Raw genomic sequence first — 19,385 nt, 5'->3', positions numbered from 1 at the left:
TGATTGGAGGTATCAAAAACTTCATAATAAAAGCTCTGACAATTCCAACATATATTGGATATATTTCTAGCTTTTTAAATCTATTGGAATAATTGTTTTTCTGCTTTTTGATGTCTTTTCTTTCCTTGATTTATGTGTTTTATTATTTTGTAAATGATATGGACTACTTTTTGTTTCAAAATAAACACGCATGATTTAAGACGATGGGTTTTTTTCCCTCTACGCCGTGTTCACACTCCAGTTTAATCGGGGGCGCTAATTCATCAATTTTGTTGTCTACCGTTGGGAAAAAAACATCGAAGAAGAATAGGCCTGCATGGCTTAGCTAGAAACCCGCTGCATTGTCCCATTCCAGCTAATATTTCAGTAACAATGTCTTCAGTTCAGCATCTCAGAGAGTTTATCAGAGAGAGACTAACTGCTGCTGCTCAAGAAATCTTCACCGAGGTTGAAAAAACCATCATTTGCTACGAGGAAGAGCTCGATGCTCAGCGCAGAATGATGGGGATCAACTGGAAACCAGAAATTAAGCTACACAGAATCGGTTCGGAGCTGCAGAGACAAAGTTCTGGTAGGTCTGGATAAAAGTGGGGATGTTTTCACAGCAGACAGAGATCCGTCAGGGAGATAGTTGCTGCAGCTCCAGCTGCTGCTAAACGGGGCTGAATAGAAACTGTTTTAGCTGCTAGCTCGGATGCTACAGAGGCTAGCAGAAACAGAAAACGTGTTCATGAGTTAAATCCCATGACTAATATAGTACTCCAATTGTTCTGAGTGCTGGAAATCTGGAATACAAGGTGTAAATCTTTAATTTGTAAAGTCATAAAGGATTTTGTAAGTCAGAGCAGTGGAGAGTATTATGAAGGAGACGAGGAACAAAGTAGGAGAATATTTGTTTCTTGTATTAAGTGAGCCACAGAGACACTTGCGGGCAAGTTGCACAGCCCTGATATAGCAGATTAAAACTGTAATCCTATCAATTCAGCTGAACATAAAAGTGAGAAATCTGCATTTTATTTAATTCTTAAAGTAAAAAAAATAAAGTTGGACTAAGGTATCAATTAATTATGGTAAAAAAATATATTGCTATTGCTTCAGTTCATGGTCCCACACCAGTTCTACAGGGAAATGGACAAACTGAGTCAAAGTAAAAACATGAAAATGATTTTCTCCAAATCTATATTTCTCAAATGTGTTTAATGAAATATCTCTGTCGCTGCTCCTTTGTTATGTGGGACATAGTCAAGTTAAATGGATCTGATAATTGCAACAGTGATTACAGGAAATTATTTCTTTATGTCCAACAGACATTAAATTTTCATGAATGCAGTGTCTGATGGTTGCTATGGAGACCTGATGACCCCAGGATGTTCCTCTTGTCTGCAGCTCTCTGACAGAGAGACCTGGAGATGTGTTGACCTGCTCCACCATCCTGCTCAGTGTGTGGTGTTGAGAGAAACTCATCCAGCCTCATCTCTCATACATTCAGTATCTAAGCTAAATGTACAGTCAGAACAATAAGGAGCAGGTTTCAATTGTGGGCCAGTCCTTTTGATCTTATCTTGTATCCACTTCCTCTTGAACATCAAAACATCTGCCTTAGTTAAGGAAATTATGTTTTCTCTTTCTTTTTTGAATCGTGGCTTAGAGAAACAGGTCTGTGTCTCATCATATTTAACACCCAGAGAACCAGACTGTCATGTTTTACTAAATTAAATTCCTGGTCTGGTCAACTTTAAAAAGTGAGGCTAGACACAAGGTTACAAGTGAGATTAGAAACATATTGTCTTAATGTATTTTGAGTTCTTCATTGTATGAATGCCTTAAAATTAAACATTTAATCGTAAATAAGAAAATCTGTATGAAACTGTTCTTCTAGATTAAAATCTGAATGTATTGGAAATCTTTTTAACATTTTTGCAGTGGCAGCAAATTAATGTGGAGGACACTTAACCTTCCTTTTAGTTAAAATCTACAAATTAATTTTATATGAACTATATGATGCTTACAAACCAGAATTTCCAGGAATAACCAGGCTGATCTATGAGATAGTTATCAATTAAATTACATTAATGATGTCATCCTTTGTTGCCACAGACCTCCAACAGCCAAGTGTCTCCAATGAGGAAGAAGCTTCTGCCATCCAACAAGCCTTTAGCCTGGCATATAGGTCCAGTCAGGACCAGAAAGACGTAGAAGGTCAGTGGACTGTAGAGGAACAGATGGAACCAGAACCAAAATGGATGAAAGAAGAAGATGATGAACCAGAACCTGCACTGCTTAAACATGAGGAAATAGAATATCCACTAACAAATGTAAAAAAAGAGGAACTAGATTCTTCAGTGCTTCAACATGAACAGCAGCCACCAGAACATTTACCAACTGGACAGAACCAGAAGAACTTCTGCAGCAATCAGGAGGGAGAGCAGCTTGTCCAGAGGCAGTTTGTTGCTTTGATTGAGACTTCTACTCTTCAGGAAAATTATACGAATGAAGAAGAGAGAAGAACAGAGCAGTTTTCCCTTCATATCTCTCCTGTGGTTGAAAGCAAAGATCAGGAAGGAAGCAGCTCCTCTGTGTCAGAGAGTCAGGCTGGTATTGGCACAAAGAAAAAATCTTTCAAATGTGACTTTTGTGGCAGATGTTACACACAACAGAGTGATTTTAAAAACCATTACAGAACTCACACTGGTGAGAGACCCTTTTCATGCCAATCATGTGGAAAAAGTTTTTCTCACATTAGTCATTTATATCGTCACAAGAAAATTCATACAGGGGAGAGACCTTTTTCATGTGAAACATGTGGAAAAAGTTTCGCTGTAAAGACACATTTAATTCGTCACAAGAAAACTCATACAGGTGAGAGGCCTTTTTCATGCCAGTTATGTGGAAAGTCTTTTTCTCAATTTAGTTCTTTAAATGACCACAAGAAAATTCATACAGGGGAGAGGCCTTTTTCTTGCCAGTCATGTGGAAAACGTTTTATTCGAAGTAGTACTTTAAATTCCCACAAGAAAATTCATACAGGAGAGAGACCTTTTTCATGCCAGTTATGTGAAAAACGTTTTATTCGAATTAGTAATTTAAATGCCCACAAGAAAATTCATACAGGTGAGAAACCTTTTTCATGCTAGTCATGTGGAAAGAATTTCACTCGTCTTAGTAGCTTAAATCATCACAAGATGAGTCATGCATTTGAGAAGGGTTGTCACGATAAACAGTAAATCTATCAGCAGTAAACAAATATGAGCTTAATAATAAAATAATGTCTATAATATTGCTTCTTCGTTTTCATTGTCTCTCCTTCTACAAAGAGACTGAAGGAGAAAGAGTGTAACTAGGCCTGTCGCGATAAACGATAAACCAATTAATCGGACGATAAATGAAAACTATCAATGTCATTTTAATTATCGGCTCTATCGTCTCTTTCAGCCTTTTTCTCTTTCTGTTGATGACACTGGATGAAAACAGGCTCAACTCTGCTGCTCTCCACTGACTCTCCCCTTCCTCATTTCCTTAGTGTAATGTCCAGTTCACACTATACAGTCTTAGAGCTGTCGGACGATTGTCGGCCCATTTTCAAAACCTGAGAGACCACACATTAGCCGACAGAAATCCTAGGTACAACGGTTTGATCGGGTTCAATGTGCACAAAATAATGGGTAGGGTTGGGGTAAGGGTTAGGATAGTCCAGTTAACTAATTTTAAAACCAGGTATTAATCAATGCTTTACTACAATCTCCCTGCAGTGCATGTGGCTCTAGTGTCAGTGTAACGTCCTGACTGAATGAAAATCATTACAACCTATTTATGTCATATTAACGAAGAACAGCTGAAAAGTTACTGGGTTCATCAACTGCGTAGCGATTTCGCTCCAACTCCTCCTCTCGTCATTTCTATATTCTTTGCATGAAATGTTTTATAAACATTAATGTTGTTTCCACATATCATCTCCAATGTCCACTGGACTTCGGGTTGCGCCGTGTCAGCTGTTTGGGATTCCCCTCTGTAATTTCCCCTCAGAAAGCAGGAGGAGAATCCGGCTTTCTGATTGGCTACCTGTCACATTCAACAGGCTGCGTTAAGCTCCCAGTGGGGGAAAACCCCTGATTTAGATCGGAGCGCCACAACGATCTGTAACACACCACACACTACAGGATGATCGGTTACGAAATCACAAGCAAGTATGATGTTCTAAGAATGTCGTAAGGGGAAAATGTAGGTGTGAACTAACATGTAGTGTGAACTATTGCATCAGGTAGTCGATGTTCCATCTTCTCTATTTAAATCTAATGATTGCTGAAGGGCAATATGGTTTACAGACTTCATAATCTGCACTCTTTTGGTTGAATGCAGTATTTATTTACACTTTGGTGTTTTTATTCAAGTACATTTTTGTTAATGGAGACTGAGAATCCATTTTAGTTTTGTTTTTGGTTGTATTGTTTATTTTATCAGTTCTAGTATTAAGTGTTCTTTTGAATATAAAGTGTATTTATCTTTGGCAGGAAATCACATGCATTATTATCTCATTTCCATTAAATTGGTGTAAAAAGGTCTTTAAACAATATTATTGTTTATCTCAATAATTTTGAGACAATTAGTCGCTCAGCAAAAGGTTATTGTGACAGGCCTAGGTGTAACTATAGTAAAACTATAAAGAAGAAACTGTAAGTAGCCAATCGGGACGCTTTTAGAATCCTCAGTTTTCCACAATGAACATCTCCAAGTCAACTGTTTGTCATGAGTAGCATACCAACTTTTTATGTTTTGCTGAGGAATTTCATGTAAAAATTTATGCGCTGATTGGAGGTATCAAAAACTTCATAATAAAAGCTCTGACAATTCCAACATATATTGGATATATTTCTAGCTTTTTAAATCTATTGGAATAATTGTTTTTCTGCTTTTTGATGTCTTTTCTTTCCTTGATTTATGTGTTTTATTATTTTTTTAATTATATGGACTACTTTTTGTTTCAAAATAAACACGCATGATTTAAGACGATGGGTTTTTTTTCCCTCTACGCCGTGTTCACACTCCAGTTTAATCGGGGGCGCTAATTCATCAATTTTGTTGTCTACCGTTGGGAAAAAAACATCGAAGAAGAACAAACCTGCATACGTTTAGCTAGAAAACTGCTGCATTGTCCCATTCCAGCTAATATTTCAGTGACAATGTCTTCAGTTCAGCATCTCAGAGAGTTTATCAGAGAGAGACTAACTGCTGCTGCTCAAGAAATCTTCACCGAGGTTGAAAAAACCATCATTTGCTACGAGGAAGAGCTCGATGCTCAGCGCAGAATGATGGGGATCAACTGGAAACCAGAAATTAAGCTACACAGAATCGGTTCGGAGCTGCAGAGACAAAGTTCTGGTAGGTCTGGATAAAAGTGGGGATGTTTTCACAGCAGACAGAGATCCGTCAGGGAGATAGTTGCTGCAGCTCCAGCTGCTGCTAAACGGGGCTGAATAGAAACTGTTTTAGCTGCTAGCTCGGATGCTACAGAGGCTAGCAGAAACAGAAAACGTGTTCATGAGTTAAATCCCATGACTATTATTTTACTCCAATTGTTCTGAGTGCTGGAAATCTGGAATACAAGGTGTAAATCTTTAATTTGTAAAGTCATAAAGGATTTTGTAAGTCAGAGCAGTGGAGAGTATTATGAAGGAGACGAGGAACAAAGTAGGAGAATATTTGTTTCTTGTATTAAGTGAGCCACAGAGACACTTGCGGGCAAGTTGCACAGCCCTGATATAGCAGATTAAAACTGTAATCCTATCAATTCAGCTGAACATAAAAGTGAGAAATCTGCATTTTATTTAATTCTTAAAGTAAAAAAAAATAAAGTTGGACTAAGGTATCAATTAGTTATGGTAAAATATATATATATATATATATATATATATATATATATATATATATATATATATATATATATATAGTCTTTATATATATATATATATATATATATATATACTGTTATTGCTTCAGTTCAGGGTCCCACACCAGTTCTACAGGGAAATGGACAAAACTGTGTGAAAGTAAAAACGATTTTCTCCAAATCTATATTTCTCAAATGTGTTTAATGAAATATCTCTGTCGCTGCAAATTTGTAGTGTTGGACATAGTCAAGTTAAATGGATCTGATGAATCCGACAGTGATTACAGGAAATTATTTCTTTGTGTTATGTCTCTCAAACATCCAATTTTCATGAATGCAGTGTCTGATGGTTGCTATGGAGACCTGATGACCCCAGGATGTTCCTCTTGTCTGCAGCTCTCTGACAGAGAGACCTGGAGATGTGTTGACCTGCTCCACCATCCTGCTCAGTGTGTGGTGTTGAGAGAAACTCATCCAGCCTCATCTCTCATACATTCAGTATCTAAGCTAAATGTACAGTCAGAACAATAATGAGTAGGTTTCAATTGTGGGCCAGTCCTTTTGATCTTTTCTTGCGTCCATTTGCTCTTGAACATCAAAACATCTGCCTTAGTTAAGGAAATGATGTTTTCTCTTTCTTTATTGAATCGTGGCTTAGAGAAACAGGTCTGTGTCTCATCATATTTAACACCCAGAGAACCAGACTGTCATGTTTTACTAAATTAAATTTCTGGTCTGGTCAACTTTAAAAAGTGAGGCTAGACACAAGGTTACAAGTGAGATTAGAAACATATTGTCTTAATGTATTTTGAGTTATTCATTGTATGAATGCCTTAAGATTAAACATTTAATCGTAAATAAGAAAATCTGTATGAAACTGTTCTTCTAGATTAAAATCTGAATGTATTGGAAATCTTTTTAACATTTTTGCAGTGGCACCAAATTAATGTGGAGGACACTTAACCTTCCTTTTAGTTAAAATCTACAAATTAATTTTATATGAACTATATGATGCTTACAAACCAGAATTTCCAGGAATAACCAGGCTGATCTATGAGATAGTTATCAATTAAATTATATTAATGATGTCATCCTTTGTTCCCACAGACCTCCAACAGCCAAGTGTCTCCAATGAGGAAGAAGCTTCTGCCATCCAACAAGCCTTTAGCCTGGCATATAGGTCCAGTCAGGACCAGAAAGACGTAGAAGGTCAGTGGACTGTAGAGGAACAGATGGAACCACAACAAAAATGGATGAAAGAAGAAGAGGAGGAACCAGAACCTGCACTGCTTAAACATGAGGAAATAGAATATCCACTAACAAATGTAAAAAAAGAGGAACTAGATTCTTCAGTGCTTCAACATGAACAGCAGCCACCAGAACATTTACCAACTGGACAGAACCAGAAGAACCTCTGCAGCAGTCAGGAGGGAGAGCAGCTTGTCCAGAAGCAGTTTGTTGCTTTGATTGAGACTTCTACTCTTCAGGAAGATGATATGAATGAAGAAGAGAGAAGAACAGAGCAGCTTTCCCTTCATATCTCTCCAGTGGTTGAAAGCAAAGATCAGGAAGGAAGCAGCTCCTCTGTGTCAGAGAGTCAGGCTGGTATTGGCACAAAGAAAAAATCTTTCAAATGTGACTTTTGTGGCAGATGTTACACACAACAGAGTGATTTTAAAAACCATTACAGAACTCACACTGGTGAGAGACCCTTTTCATGCCAATCATGTGGAAAAAGTTTTTCTCATATTAGTCATTTATATCGTCACAAGAAAATTCATACAGGGGAGAGACCTTTTTCATGTGAAACATGTGGAAAAAGTTTCGCTGTAAAGACAGATTTAATTCGTCACAAGAAAACTCATACAGGTGAGAGGCCTTTTTCATGCCAGTTATGTGGAAAGTCTTTTTCTCAATTTAGTTCTTTAAATGACCACAAGAAAATTCATACAGGAGAGAGGCCTTTTTCTTGCCAGTCATGTGGAAAACGTTTTATTCGAATTAGTACTTTAAATTCCCACAAGAAAATTCATACAGGAGAGAGACCTTTTTCTTGCCAGTCATGTGGAAAACGTTTTATTCGAATTTGTACTTTAAATTCCCACAAGAAAATTCATACAGGTGAGAAACCTTTTTCATGCCAGTCATGTGGAAAGAATTTCACTCGTCTTAGTAGCTTAAATCATCACAAGATGAGTCATGCATTTGAGAAGGGTTGTCACGATAAACAATAAATCTATCAGCAGTAAACAAATATGAGCTTAATAATAAAATAATGTCTATAATATTGCTTCTTCGTTTTCATCGTCTCTCCTTCTACAAAGAGACTGAAGGAGAAAGAGTGTAACTAGGCCTGTCGCGATAAACGATAAACCAATTAATCGGACGATAAATGAAAACTATCAATGTCATTTTAATTATCGGCTCTATCGTCTCTTTCAGCCTTTTTCTCTTTCTGTTGATGACACTGGATGAAAACAGGCTCAACTCTGCTGCTCTCCACTGACCCTCCCTTCCTCATTTCCTTAGTGTAATGTCCAGTTCACACTATACAGTCTTAGAGCTGTCAGGCGATTGTCGGCCCATTTTCAAAGCCTGAGAGACCACACATTAGCCGACAGAAATCCTAGGTACAACGGTTTGATCGGGTTCAATGTGCACAAAATAATGGGTAGGGTTGGGGTAAGGGTTAGGATAGTCCAGTTAACTAATTTTAAAACCAGGTATTAATCAATGCTTTACTACAATCTCCCTGCAGTGCATGTGGCTCTAGTGTCAGCGTAACGTCCTGACTGAATGAAAATCATGACAACCTATTTATGTCATATTAACGAAGAACAGCTGAAAAGTTACTGGGTTCATCAACTGCGTAGCGATTTCGCTCTAACTCCTCCTCTCGTCATTTCTATATTCTTTGCATGAAATGTTTTATAAACATTAATGTTGTTTCCACACATCATCTCCAATGTCCACTGGACTTCGGGTTGCGCCGTGTCAGCTGTTTGGGATTCCCCTCTGTAATTTCCCCTCAGAAAGCAGGAGGAGAATCCGGCTTTCTGATTGGCTACCTGTCACATTCAACAGGCTGCGTTAAGCTCCCAGTGGGGGAAAACCCCTGATTTAGATCGGAGCGCCACAACGATCTGTAACACACCACACACTACAGGATGATCGGTTACGAAATCACAAGCAAGTATGATGTTCTAAGAATGTCGTAAGGGGAAAATGTAGGTGTGAACTAACATGTAGTGTGAACTATTGCATCAGGTAGTCGATGTTCCATCTTCTCTATTTAAATCTAATGATTACTGAAGGGCAATATGGTTTACAGACTTCATAATCTGCACTCTTTTGGTTGAATGCAGTATTTATTTACACTTTGGTGTTTTTATTCAAGTACATTTTTGTTAATGGAGACTGAGAATCCATTTTAGTTTTGTTTTTGGTTGTATTGTTTATTTTATCAGTTCTAGTATTAAGTGTTCTTTTGAATATAAAGTGTATTTATCTTTGGCAGGAAATCACATGCATTATTAACTAATTTCCATTAAATTGGTGTAAAAAGGTCTTTAAACAATATTATTGTTTATCTCAATAATTTTGAGACAATTAGTCGCTCAGCAAAATGTTATTGTGACAGGCCTAGGTGTAACTATAGTAAAACTATAAAGAAGAAACTGCAAGTAGCCAATCGACGCTTTTTTAGAATCCTCAGTTTTCCACAATGAACATCTCCAAGTCAACTGTTTGTCATGAGTAGCATACCAACTTTTATGTTTTGCTGAGGAATTTCATGTAAAAAATTTATGCGCTGATTGGAGGTATCAAAACTTCATAATAAAAGCTCTGAAAATTCCAACATATATTGGATATATTTCTAGCTTTTTAAATCTATTGGAATAATTGTTTTTCTGCTTTTTGATGTCTTTTCTTTCCTTGATTTATGTGTTTTATTATTTTTTTAATTATATGGACTACTTTTTGTTTCAAAATAAACACGCATGATTTAAGACGATGGGTTTTTTTCCCTCTACGCCGTGTTCACACTCCAGTTTAATCGGGGGCGCTAATTCATCAATTTTGTTGTCTACCGTTGGGAAAAAAACATCGAAGAAGAATAGGCCTGCATGGCTTAGCTAGAAACCCGCTGCATTGTCCCATTCCAGCTAATATTTCAGTAACAATGTCTTCAGTTCAGCATCTCAGAGAGTTTATCAGAGAGAGACTAACTGCTGCTGCTCAAGAAATCTTCACCGAGGTTGAAAAAACCATCATTTGCTACGAGGAAGAGCTCGATGCTCAGCGCAGAATGATGGGGATCAACTGGAAACCAGAAATTAAGCTACACAGAATCGGTTCGGAGCTGCAGAGACAAAGTTCTGGTAGGTCTGGATAAAAGTGGGGATGTTTTCACAGCAGACAGAGATCCGTCAGGGAGATAGTTGCTGCAGCTCCAGCTGCTGCTAAACGGGGCTGAATAGAAACTGTTTTAGCTGCTAGCTCGGATGCTACAGAGGCTAGCAGAAACAGAAAACGTGTTCATGAGTTAAATCCCATGACTATTATTTTACTCCAATTGTTCTGAGTGCTGGAAATCTGGAATACAAGGTGTAAATCTTTAATTTGTAAAGTCATAAAGGATTTTGTAAGTCAGAGCAGTGGAGAGTATTATGAAGGAGACGAGGAACAAAGTAGGAGAATATTTGTTTCTTGTATTAAGTGAGCCACAGAGACACTTGCGGGCAAGTTGCACAGCCCTGATATAGCAGATTAAAACTGTAATCCTATTAATTCAGCTGAACATAAAAGTGAGAAATCTGCATTTTATTTAATTCTTAAAGTAAAAAAAAATAAAGTTGGACTAAGGTATCAATTAGTTATGGTAAAATATATATATATATATATATATATATATATATATATATATATATATATATATATATATATATATATATATATACTGTTTATATATATATATATATATATATATATATACTATTTTGCTTCAGTTCAGGGTCCCACACCAGTTCTACAGGGAAATGGACAAAACTGTGTGAAAGTAAAAACGATTTTCTCCAAATCTATATTTCTCAAATGTGTTTAATGAAATATCTCTGTCGCTGCAAATTTGTAGTGTTGGACATAGTCAAGTTAAATGGATCTGATGAATCCAACAGTGATTACAGGAAATTATTTCTTTGTGTTATGTCTCTCAAACATCCAATTTTCATGAATGCAGTGTCTGATGGTTGCTATGGAGACCTGATGACTCCAGGATGTTCCTCTTGTCTGCAGCTCTCTGACAGAGAGACCTGGAGATGTGTTGACCTGCTCCACCATCCTGCTCAGTGTGTGGTGTTGAGAGAAACTCATCCAGCCTCATCTCTCATACATTCAGTATCTAAGCTAAATGTACAGTCAGAACAATAATGAGTAGGTTTCAATTGTGGGCCAGTCCTTTTGATCTTTTCTTGCGTCCATTTGCTCTTGAACATCAAAACATCTGCCTTAGTTAAGGAAATGATGTTTTCTCTTTCTTTATTGAATCGTGGCTTAGAGAAACAGGTCTGTGTCTCATCATATTTAACACCCAGAGAACCAGACTGTCATGTTTTACTACATTAAATTCCTGGTCTGGTCAACTTTAAAAAGTGAGGCTAGACACAAGGTTACAAGTGAGATTAGAAACATATTGTCTTAATGTATTTTGAGTTCTTCATTGTATGAATGCCTTAAAATTAAACATTTAATCGTAAATAAGAAAATCTGTATGAAACTGTTCTTCTAGATTAAAATCTGAATGTATTGGAAATCTTTTTAACATTTTTGCAGTGGCACCAAATTAATGTGGAGGACACTTAACCTTCCTTTTAGTTAAAATCTACAAATTAATTTTATATGAACTATATGATGCTTACAAACCAGAATTTCCAGGAATAACCAGGCTGATCTATGAGATAGTTATCAATTAAATTATATTAATGATGTCATCCTTTGTTCCCACAGACCTCCAACAGCCAAGTGTCTCCAATGAGGAAGAAGCTTCTGCCATCCAACAAGCCTTTAGCCTGGCATATAGGTCCAGTCAGGACCAGAAAGACGTAGAACCTCAGTGGACTGTAGAGGAACAGATGGAACCACAACAAAAATGGATGAAAGAAGAAGAGGAGGAACCAGAACCTGCACTGCTTAAACATGAGGAAATAGAATATCCACTAACAAATGTAAAAAAAGAGGAACTAGATTCTTCAGTGCTTCAACATGAACAGCAGCCACCAGAACATTTACCAACTGGACAGAACCAGAAGAACCTCTGCAGCAGTCAGGAGGGAGAGCAGCTTGTCCAGAAGCAGTTTGTTGCTTTGATTGAGACTTCTACTCTTCAGGAAGATGATATGAATGAAGAAGAGAGAAGAACGCTTTCTTCATATCTCTCCTGTGGTTGAAAGCAAAGATCAGGAAGGAAGCAGCTCCTCTGTGTCAGAGAGTCAGGCTGGTATTGGCACAAAGAAAAAATCTTTCAAATGTGACTTTTGTGGCAGATGTTACACACAACAGAGTGATTTTAAAAACCATTACAGAACTCACACTGGTGAGAGACCCTTTTCATGCCAATCATGTGGAAAAAGTTTTTCTCATATTAGTCATTTATATCGTCACAAGAAAATTCATACAGGGGAGAGACCTTTTTCATGTGAAACATGTGGAAAAAGTTTCGCTGTAAAGACAGATTTAATTCGTCACAAGAAAACTCATACAGGTGAGAGGCCTTTTTCATGCCAGTTATGTGGAAAGTCTTTTTCTCAATTTAGTTCTTTAAATGACCACAAGAAAATTCATACAGGAGAGAGGCCTTTTTCTTGCCAGTCATGTGGAAAAGGTTTTATTCGAATTAGTACTTTAAATTCCCACAAGAAAATTCATACAGGGGAGAGGCCTTTTTCTTGCCAGTCATGTGGAAAAGGTTTTATTCGAATTTGTACTTTAAATTCCCACAAGAAAATTCATACAGGAGAGAGACCTTTTTCATGCCAGTTATGTGAAAAACGTTTTATTCGAATTAGTCATTTAAATGACCACAAGAGAATTCATACAGGTGAGAAACCTTTTTCATGCCAGTCATGTGGAAAGAATTTCACTCGTCTTAGTAGCTTAAATCATCACAAGATGAGTCATGCATTTGAGAAGGGTTGTCACGATAAACAATAAATCTATCAGCAGTAAACAAATATGAGCTTAATAATAAAATAATGTCTATAATATTGCTTCTTCGTTTTCATCGTCTCTCCTTCTACAAAGAGACTGAAGGAGAAAGAGTGTAACTAGGCCTGTCGCGATAAACGATAAACCAATTAATCGGACGATAAATGAAAACTATCAATGTCATTTTAATTATCGGCTCTATCGTCTCTTTCAGCCTTTTTCTCTTTCTGTTGATGACACTGGATGAAAACAGGCTCAACTCTGCTGCTCTCCACTGACTCTCCCCTTCCTCATTTCCTTAGTGTAATGTCCAGTTCACACTATACAGTCTTAGAGCTGTCGGACGATTGTCGGCCCATTTTCAAAACCTGAGAGACCACACATTAGCCGACAGAAATCCTAGGTACAACGGTTTGATCGGGTTCAATGTGCACAAAATAATGGGTAGGGTTGGGGTAAGGGTTAGGATAGTCCAGTTAACTAATTTTAAAACCAGGCATTAATCAATGCTTTACTACAATCTCCCTGCAGTGCATGTGGCTCTAGTGTCAGCGTAACATCCTGACTGAATGAAAATCATGACAACCTATTTATGTCATGTTAACGAAGAACAGCTGAAAAGTTACTGGGTACATCAACTGCGTAGCGATTTCGCTCTAACTCCTCCTCTCGTCATTTCTATATTCTTTGCATGAAATGTTTTATAAACATTAATGTTGTTTCCAAATATCATCTCCAATGTCCGCTGGACTTCGGGTTGCACCGTGTCAGCTGTTTGGGATTCCCCTCTGTAATTTCCCCTCAGAAAGCAGGAGGAGAATCCGGCTTTCTGATTGGCTACCTGTCACATTCAACAGGCTGCGTTAAGCTCCCAGTGGGGGAAAACCCCTGATTTAGATCGGAGTGCCACAACGATCTGTAACACACCACACACTACAGGATGATCGGTTACGAAATCACAAGCAAGTATGATGTTCTAAGAATGTCGTAAGGGGAAAATGTAGGTGTGAACTAACATGTAGTGTGAACTATTGCATCAGGTAGTCGATGTTCCATCTTCTCTATTTAAATCTAATGATTACTGAAGGGCAATATGGTTTACAGACTTCATAATCTGCACTCTTTTGGTTGAATGCAGTATTTATTTACACTTTGGTGTTTTTATTCAAGTACATTTTTGTTAATGGAGACTGAGAATCCATTTTAGTTTTGTTTTTGGTTGTATTGTTTATTTTATCAGTTCTAGTATTAAGTGTTCTTTTGAATATAAAGTGTATTTATCTTTGGCAGGAAATCACATGCATTATTATCTCATTTCCATTAAATTGGTGTAAAAAGGTCTTTAAACAATATTATTGTTTATCTCAATAATTTTGAGACAATTAGTCGCTCAGCAAAAGGTTATTGTGACAGGCCTAGGTGTAACTATAGTAAAACTATAAAGAAGAAACTGCAAGTAGCCAATCGGGACGCTTTTAGAATCCTCAGTTTTCCACAATGAACATCTCCAAGTCAACTGTTTGTCATGAGTAGCATACCAACTTTTTATGTTTTGCTGAGGAATTTCATGTAAAAATTTATGCGCTGATTGGAGGTATCAAAAACTTCATAATAAAAGCTCTGACAATTCCAACATATATTGGATATATTTCTAGCTTTTTAAATCTATTGGAATAATTGTTTTTCTGCTTTTTGATGTCTTTTCTTTCCTTGATTTATGTGTTTTATTATTTTTTAAATTATATGGACTACTTTTTGTTTCAAAATAAACACGCATGATTTAAGACGATGGTTTTTTTTCCCTCTACGCCGTGTTCACACTCCAGTTTAATCGGGGGCGCTAATTCATCAATTTTGTTGTCTACCGTTGGGAAAAAAACATCGAAGAAGAATAGGCCTGCATGGCTTAGCTAGAAACCCGCTGCATTGTCCCATTCCAGCTAATATTTCAGTAACAATGTCTTCAGTTCAGCATCTCAGAGAGTTTATCAGAGAGAGACTAACTGCTGCTGCTCAAGAAATCTTCACCGAGGTTGAAAAAACCATCATTTGCTACGAGGAAGAGCTCGATGCTCAGCGCAGAATGATGGGGATCAACTGGAAACCAGAAATTAAGCTACACAGAATCGGTTCGGAGCTGCAGAGACAAAGTTCTGGTAGGTCTGGATAAAAGTGGGGATGTTTTCACAGCAGACAGAGATCCGTCAGGGAGATAGTTGCTGCAGCTCCAGCTGCTGCTAAACGAGCTGAATAGAAACTGTTTTAGCTGCTAGCTCGGATGCTACAGAGGCTAGCAGAAACAGAAAACGTGTTCATGAGTTAAATCCCATGACTATTATTTTACTCCAATTGTTCTGAGTGCTGGAAATCTGGAATACAAGGTGTAAATCTTTAATTTGTAAAGTCATAAAGGATTTTGTAAGTCAGAGCAGTGGAGAGTATTATGAAGGAGACGAGGAACAAAGTAGGAGAATATTTGTTTCTTGTATTAAGTGAGCCACAGAGACACTTGGGGCAAGTTGCACAGCCCTGATATAGCAGATTAAAACTGTAATCCTATCAATTCAGCTGAACATAAAAGAGAAATCTGCATTTTATTTAATTCTTAAAGTAAAAAAAAATAAAGTTGGACTAAGGTATCAATTAGTTATGGTAATATATATATATATATATATATATATATATATATATATATATATATATATATATATATATATATATATATATATATATATATATATATATATATATATATATATATATATATATATATATATATATATATATATATATATATACTGTTATTTATTCAGTTCTGGGTCCCACACCAGTTCTAGAGGGAAATGGACAAAACTGTGTGAAAGTAAAAACGATTTTCTCCAAGTCTATATTTCTCAAATGTGTTTAATGAAATATCTCTGTCGCTGCAAATTTGTAGTGTTGGACATAGTCAAGTTAAATGGATCTGATGAATCCGACAGTGATTACAGGAAATTATTTCTTTGTGTTATGTCTCTCAAACATCCAATTTTCATGAATGCAGTGTCTGATGGTTGCTATGGAGACCTGATGACCCCAGGATGTTCCTCTTGTCTGCAGCTCTCTGACAGAGAGACCTGGAGATGTGTTGACCTGCTCCACCATCCCTCAGTGTGTGGTGTTGAGAGAAACTCATCCAGGCTCATCCTCACACTTCCAGTTACTAATCTAAATGCACAGTCAGAACAATTAATAGGTTTACATTTCAGGCAAGTCATTTCAGTATTTTCTTGGACCCAGTTCCTTTTGAACATCAAAACATCTACCTTATTAAAGAACATGATGTTCTATTTCTTCTTTTGAACAGTAGTTTAGTGAAACAAGTCTTTATGTCTCATCACATTTATAACCCAGAGAGCCAGAATGCCATGTTTTACTAATTTAAGTTTCTACACAGTCTGATCAACTTTAAAATGTGAAGGTTACAAGTAAAATTAAAAACCTATTGTCTTAAGGTAAGATGAGTTCTTTATTGTATGAATGCCCTAAATTAAACATCTAATTGTAAAAAGAAATCTGTATGAAACTGTACTTCTGGATTAAAATCTTTTTAAACATTTTTGCAGTGGCAGCAAATTAATGTGGAGGACACTTTAACCTTCCTTTTCCATTAAAATCTACAAACTTATTTTTAGATATGAACTATATGATGCCTGCAGACCAGAATTTCCAGGAAAACCAGGCTGATCTATGAGATAGTTATCAATTAAATTATATTAATGATGTCATCCTTTGTTCCCACAGACCTCCAACAGCCAAGTGTCTCCAATGAGGAAGAAGCTTCTGCCATCCAACAAGCCTTTAGCCTGGCATATAGGTCCAGTCAGGACCAGAAAGACGAAGGTCAGTGGACTGTAAGAGGAACAGATGGAACCAGAACCAAAATGGATGAAAGAAGAAGAGGAGGAACCAGAACCTGCACTGCTTAAATATGAGGAAATAGAATATCCACTAACAATATGTGAGAAAAGAAGAGCTAGATTCTTCAGTGCTTCAACATGAACAGCAGCCACCAGAACATTTACCAACTGGACAGAACCAGAAGAACCTCTGCAGCAGTCAGGAGGGAGAGCAGCTTGTCCAGAAGCAGTTTGTTGCTTTGATTGAGACTTCTACTCTTCAGGAAGATGATATGAATGAAGAAGAGAGAAGAACAGAGCAGCTTTCCCTTCATATCTCCAGTGGTTGAAAGCAAAGATCAGGAAGGAAGCAGCTCCTCTGTGTCAGAGAGTCAGGCTGGTAATTGGCACAAAGAAAAATCTTTCAAATGTGACTTTTGTGGCAGATGTTACACACAACAGTGTGATTAAAAACCATTACAGAACTCACACTGGTGAGAGACCCTTTTCATGCCAATCATGTGGAAAAAGTTTTCACAAGAAAATTCATACAGGGGAGAGACCTTTTTCATGTGAAACATGTGGAAAAAGTTTCGCTGTAAAGACAGATTTAATTCGTCACAAGAAAACTCATACAGGTGAGAGGCCTTTTTCATGCCAGTTATGTGGAAAGTCTTTTTCTCAATTTAGTTCTTTAAATGACCACAAGAAAATTCATACAGGAGAGAGGCCTTTTTCTTGCCAGTCATGTGGAAAACGTTTTATTCGAATTAGTACTTTAAATTCCCACAGGAAAATTCATACAGGAGAGAGACCTTTTTCTTGCCAGTTATGTGGAAAACGTTTTATTCGAATTAGTACTTTAAATTCCCACAAGAAAATTCATACAGGGGAGAGGCCTTTTTCTTGCCAGTCATGTGGAAAAGGTTTTATTCGAATTTGTACTTTAAATTCCCACAAGAAAATTCATACAGGAGAGAGACCTTTTTCATGCCAGTTATGTGAAAAACGTTTTATTCGAATTAGTCATTTAAATGACCACAAGAGAATTCATACAGGTGAGAAACCTTTTTCATGCCAGTCATGTGGAAAGAATTTCACTCGTCTTAGTAGCTTAAATCATCACAAGATGAGTCATGCATTTGAGAAGGGTTGTCACGATAAACAATAAATCTATCAGCAGTAAACAAATATGAGCTTAATAATAAAATAATGTCTATAATATTGCTTCTTCGTTTTCATCGTCTCTCCTTCTACAAAGAGACTGAAGGAGAAAGAGTGTAACTAGGCCTGTCGCGATAAACGATAAACCAATTAATCGGACGATAAATGAAAACTATCAATGTCATTTTAATTATCGGCTCTATCGTCTCTTTCAGCCTTTTTCTCTTTCTGTTGATGACACTGGATGAAAACAGGCTCAACTCTGCTGCTCTCCACTGACTCTCCCCTTCCTCATTTCCTTAGTGTAATGTCCAGTTCACACTATACAGTCTTAGAGCTGTCAGGCGATTGTCGGCCCATTTTCAAAACCTGAGAGACCACACATTAGCCGACAGAAATCCTAGGTACAACGGTTTGATCGGGTTCAATGTGCACAAAATAATGGGTAGGGTTGGGGTAAGGGTTAGGATAGTCCAGTTAACTAATTTTAAAACCAGGCATTAATCAATGCTTTACTACAATCTCCCTGCAGTGCATGTGGCTCTAGTGTCAGCGTAACGTCCTGACTGAATGAAAATCATGACAACCTATTTATGTCATGTTAACGAAGAACAGCTGAAAAGTTACTGGGTACATCAACTGCGTAGCGATTTCGCTCTAACTCCTCCTCTCGTCATTTCTATATTCTTTGCATGAAATGTTTTATAAACATTAATGTTGTTTCCACATATCATCTCCAATGTCCGCTGGACTTTTGCGTGTCAGCTGTTTGGGATTCCCCTCTGTAATTTCCCCTCAGAAAGCAGGAGGAGAATCCGGCTTTCTGATTGGCTACCTGTCACATTCAACAGGCTGCGTTAAGCTCCCAGTGGGGGAAAACCCCTGATTTAGATCGGAGTGCCACAACGATCTGTAACACACCACACACTACAGGATGATCGGTTACGAAATCACAAGCAAGTATGATGTTCTAAGAATGTCGTAAGGGGAAAATGTAGGTGTGAACTAACATGTAGTGTGAACTATTGCATCAGGTAGTCGATGTTCCATCTTCTCTATTTAAATCTAATGATTACTGAAGGGCAATATGGTTTACAGACTTCATAATCTGCACTCTTTTGGTTGAATGCAGTATTTATTTACACTTTGGTGTTTTTATTCAAGTACATTTTTGTTAATGGAGACTGAGAATCCATTTTAGTTTTGTTTTTGGTTGTATTGTTTATTTTATCAGTTCTAGTATTAAGTCTTCTTTT

At 37.2% G+C, this 19,385-nt stretch overlaps 2 protein-coding genes across 3 annotated transcripts; both read left to right on the top strand.

The window, feature by feature from the left end:
- The first annotated feature begins 244 nt into the window (after nucleotides 1–244).
- Nucleotides 245–18,192, top strand: LOC122841700 (gastrula zinc finger protein XlCGF26.1-like). Of its 2 annotated transcripts, none has more exons than XM_044135244.1 (3): nucleotides 245–571; nucleotides 2,098–2,765; nucleotides 17,510–18,192. In XM_044135244.1, exons 1-3 carry the CDS (start codon nucleotides 373–375, stop codon nucleotides 18,134–18,136), a joined length of 1,494 nt encoding a protein of 497 aa, XP_043991179.1. In that variant the 5' UTR covers nucleotides 245–372; the 3' UTR covers nucleotides 18,137–18,192. The 2 variants fall into 2 exon arrangements, with proteins under 2 accessions (XP_043991179.1, XP_043991180.1); XM_044135245.1 differs by lacking the exon at nucleotides 17,510–18,192 and adding an exon at nucleotides 12,316–13,149 and having other exon boundaries at nucleotides 246–571; nucleotides 2,098–2,530.
- On the top strand, nucleotides 5,039–8,174 carry LOC122841708 (zinc finger protein OZF-like). Its single transcript, XM_044135255.1, has 2 exons — nucleotides 5,039–5,376; nucleotides 6,992–8,174. Exons 1-2 carry the CDS (start codon nucleotides 5,178–5,180, stop codon nucleotides 8,116–8,118), a joined length of 1,326 nt encoding a protein of 441 aa, XP_043991190.1. The 5' UTR covers nucleotides 5,039–5,177; the 3' UTR covers nucleotides 8,119–8,174.
- Nucleotides 18,193–19,385: the final 1,193 nt, after the last annotated feature.

The sequence above is a fragment of the Gambusia affinis genome, linkage group LG12, assembly GCF_019740435.1.
Source record: "Gambusia affinis linkage group LG12, SWU_Gaff_1.0, whole genome shotgun sequence".
In the NCBI taxonomy this organism is placed as follows: domain Eukaryota; kingdom Metazoa; phylum Chordata; class Actinopteri; order Cyprinodontiformes; family Poeciliidae; genus Gambusia; species Gambusia affinis.
This window is presented reverse-complemented; position numbering and strand designations above follow the sequence as displayed.

Excerpts from the sequence above, each read along its gene's own strand:
- LOC122841700 (XM_044135244.1), top strand. The coding sequence starts at position 373 with ATGTCTTCAGTTCAGCATCTCAGAGAGTTTATCAGAGAGAGACTAACT. Across the intron at positions 572-2,097 it reads GCTGCAGAGACAAAGTTCTG|ACCTCCAACAGCCAAGTGTC; the intron begins GTAGGTCTGGAT and ends TTGTTGCCACAG. Across the intron at positions 2,766-17,509 it reads ATTTATATCGTCACAAGAAA|ATTCATACAGGGGAGAGACC; the intron begins ATTCATACAGGG and ends TTTCACAAGAAA.
- LOC122841708 (XM_044135255.1), top strand. The coding sequence starts at position 5,178 with ATGTCTTCAGTTCAGCATCTCAGAGAGTTTATCAGAGAGAGACTAACT. Across the intron at positions 5,377-6,991 it reads GCTGCAGAGACAAAGTTCTG|ACCTCCAACAGCCAAGTGTC; the intron begins GTAGGTCTGGAT and ends TTGTTCCCACAG.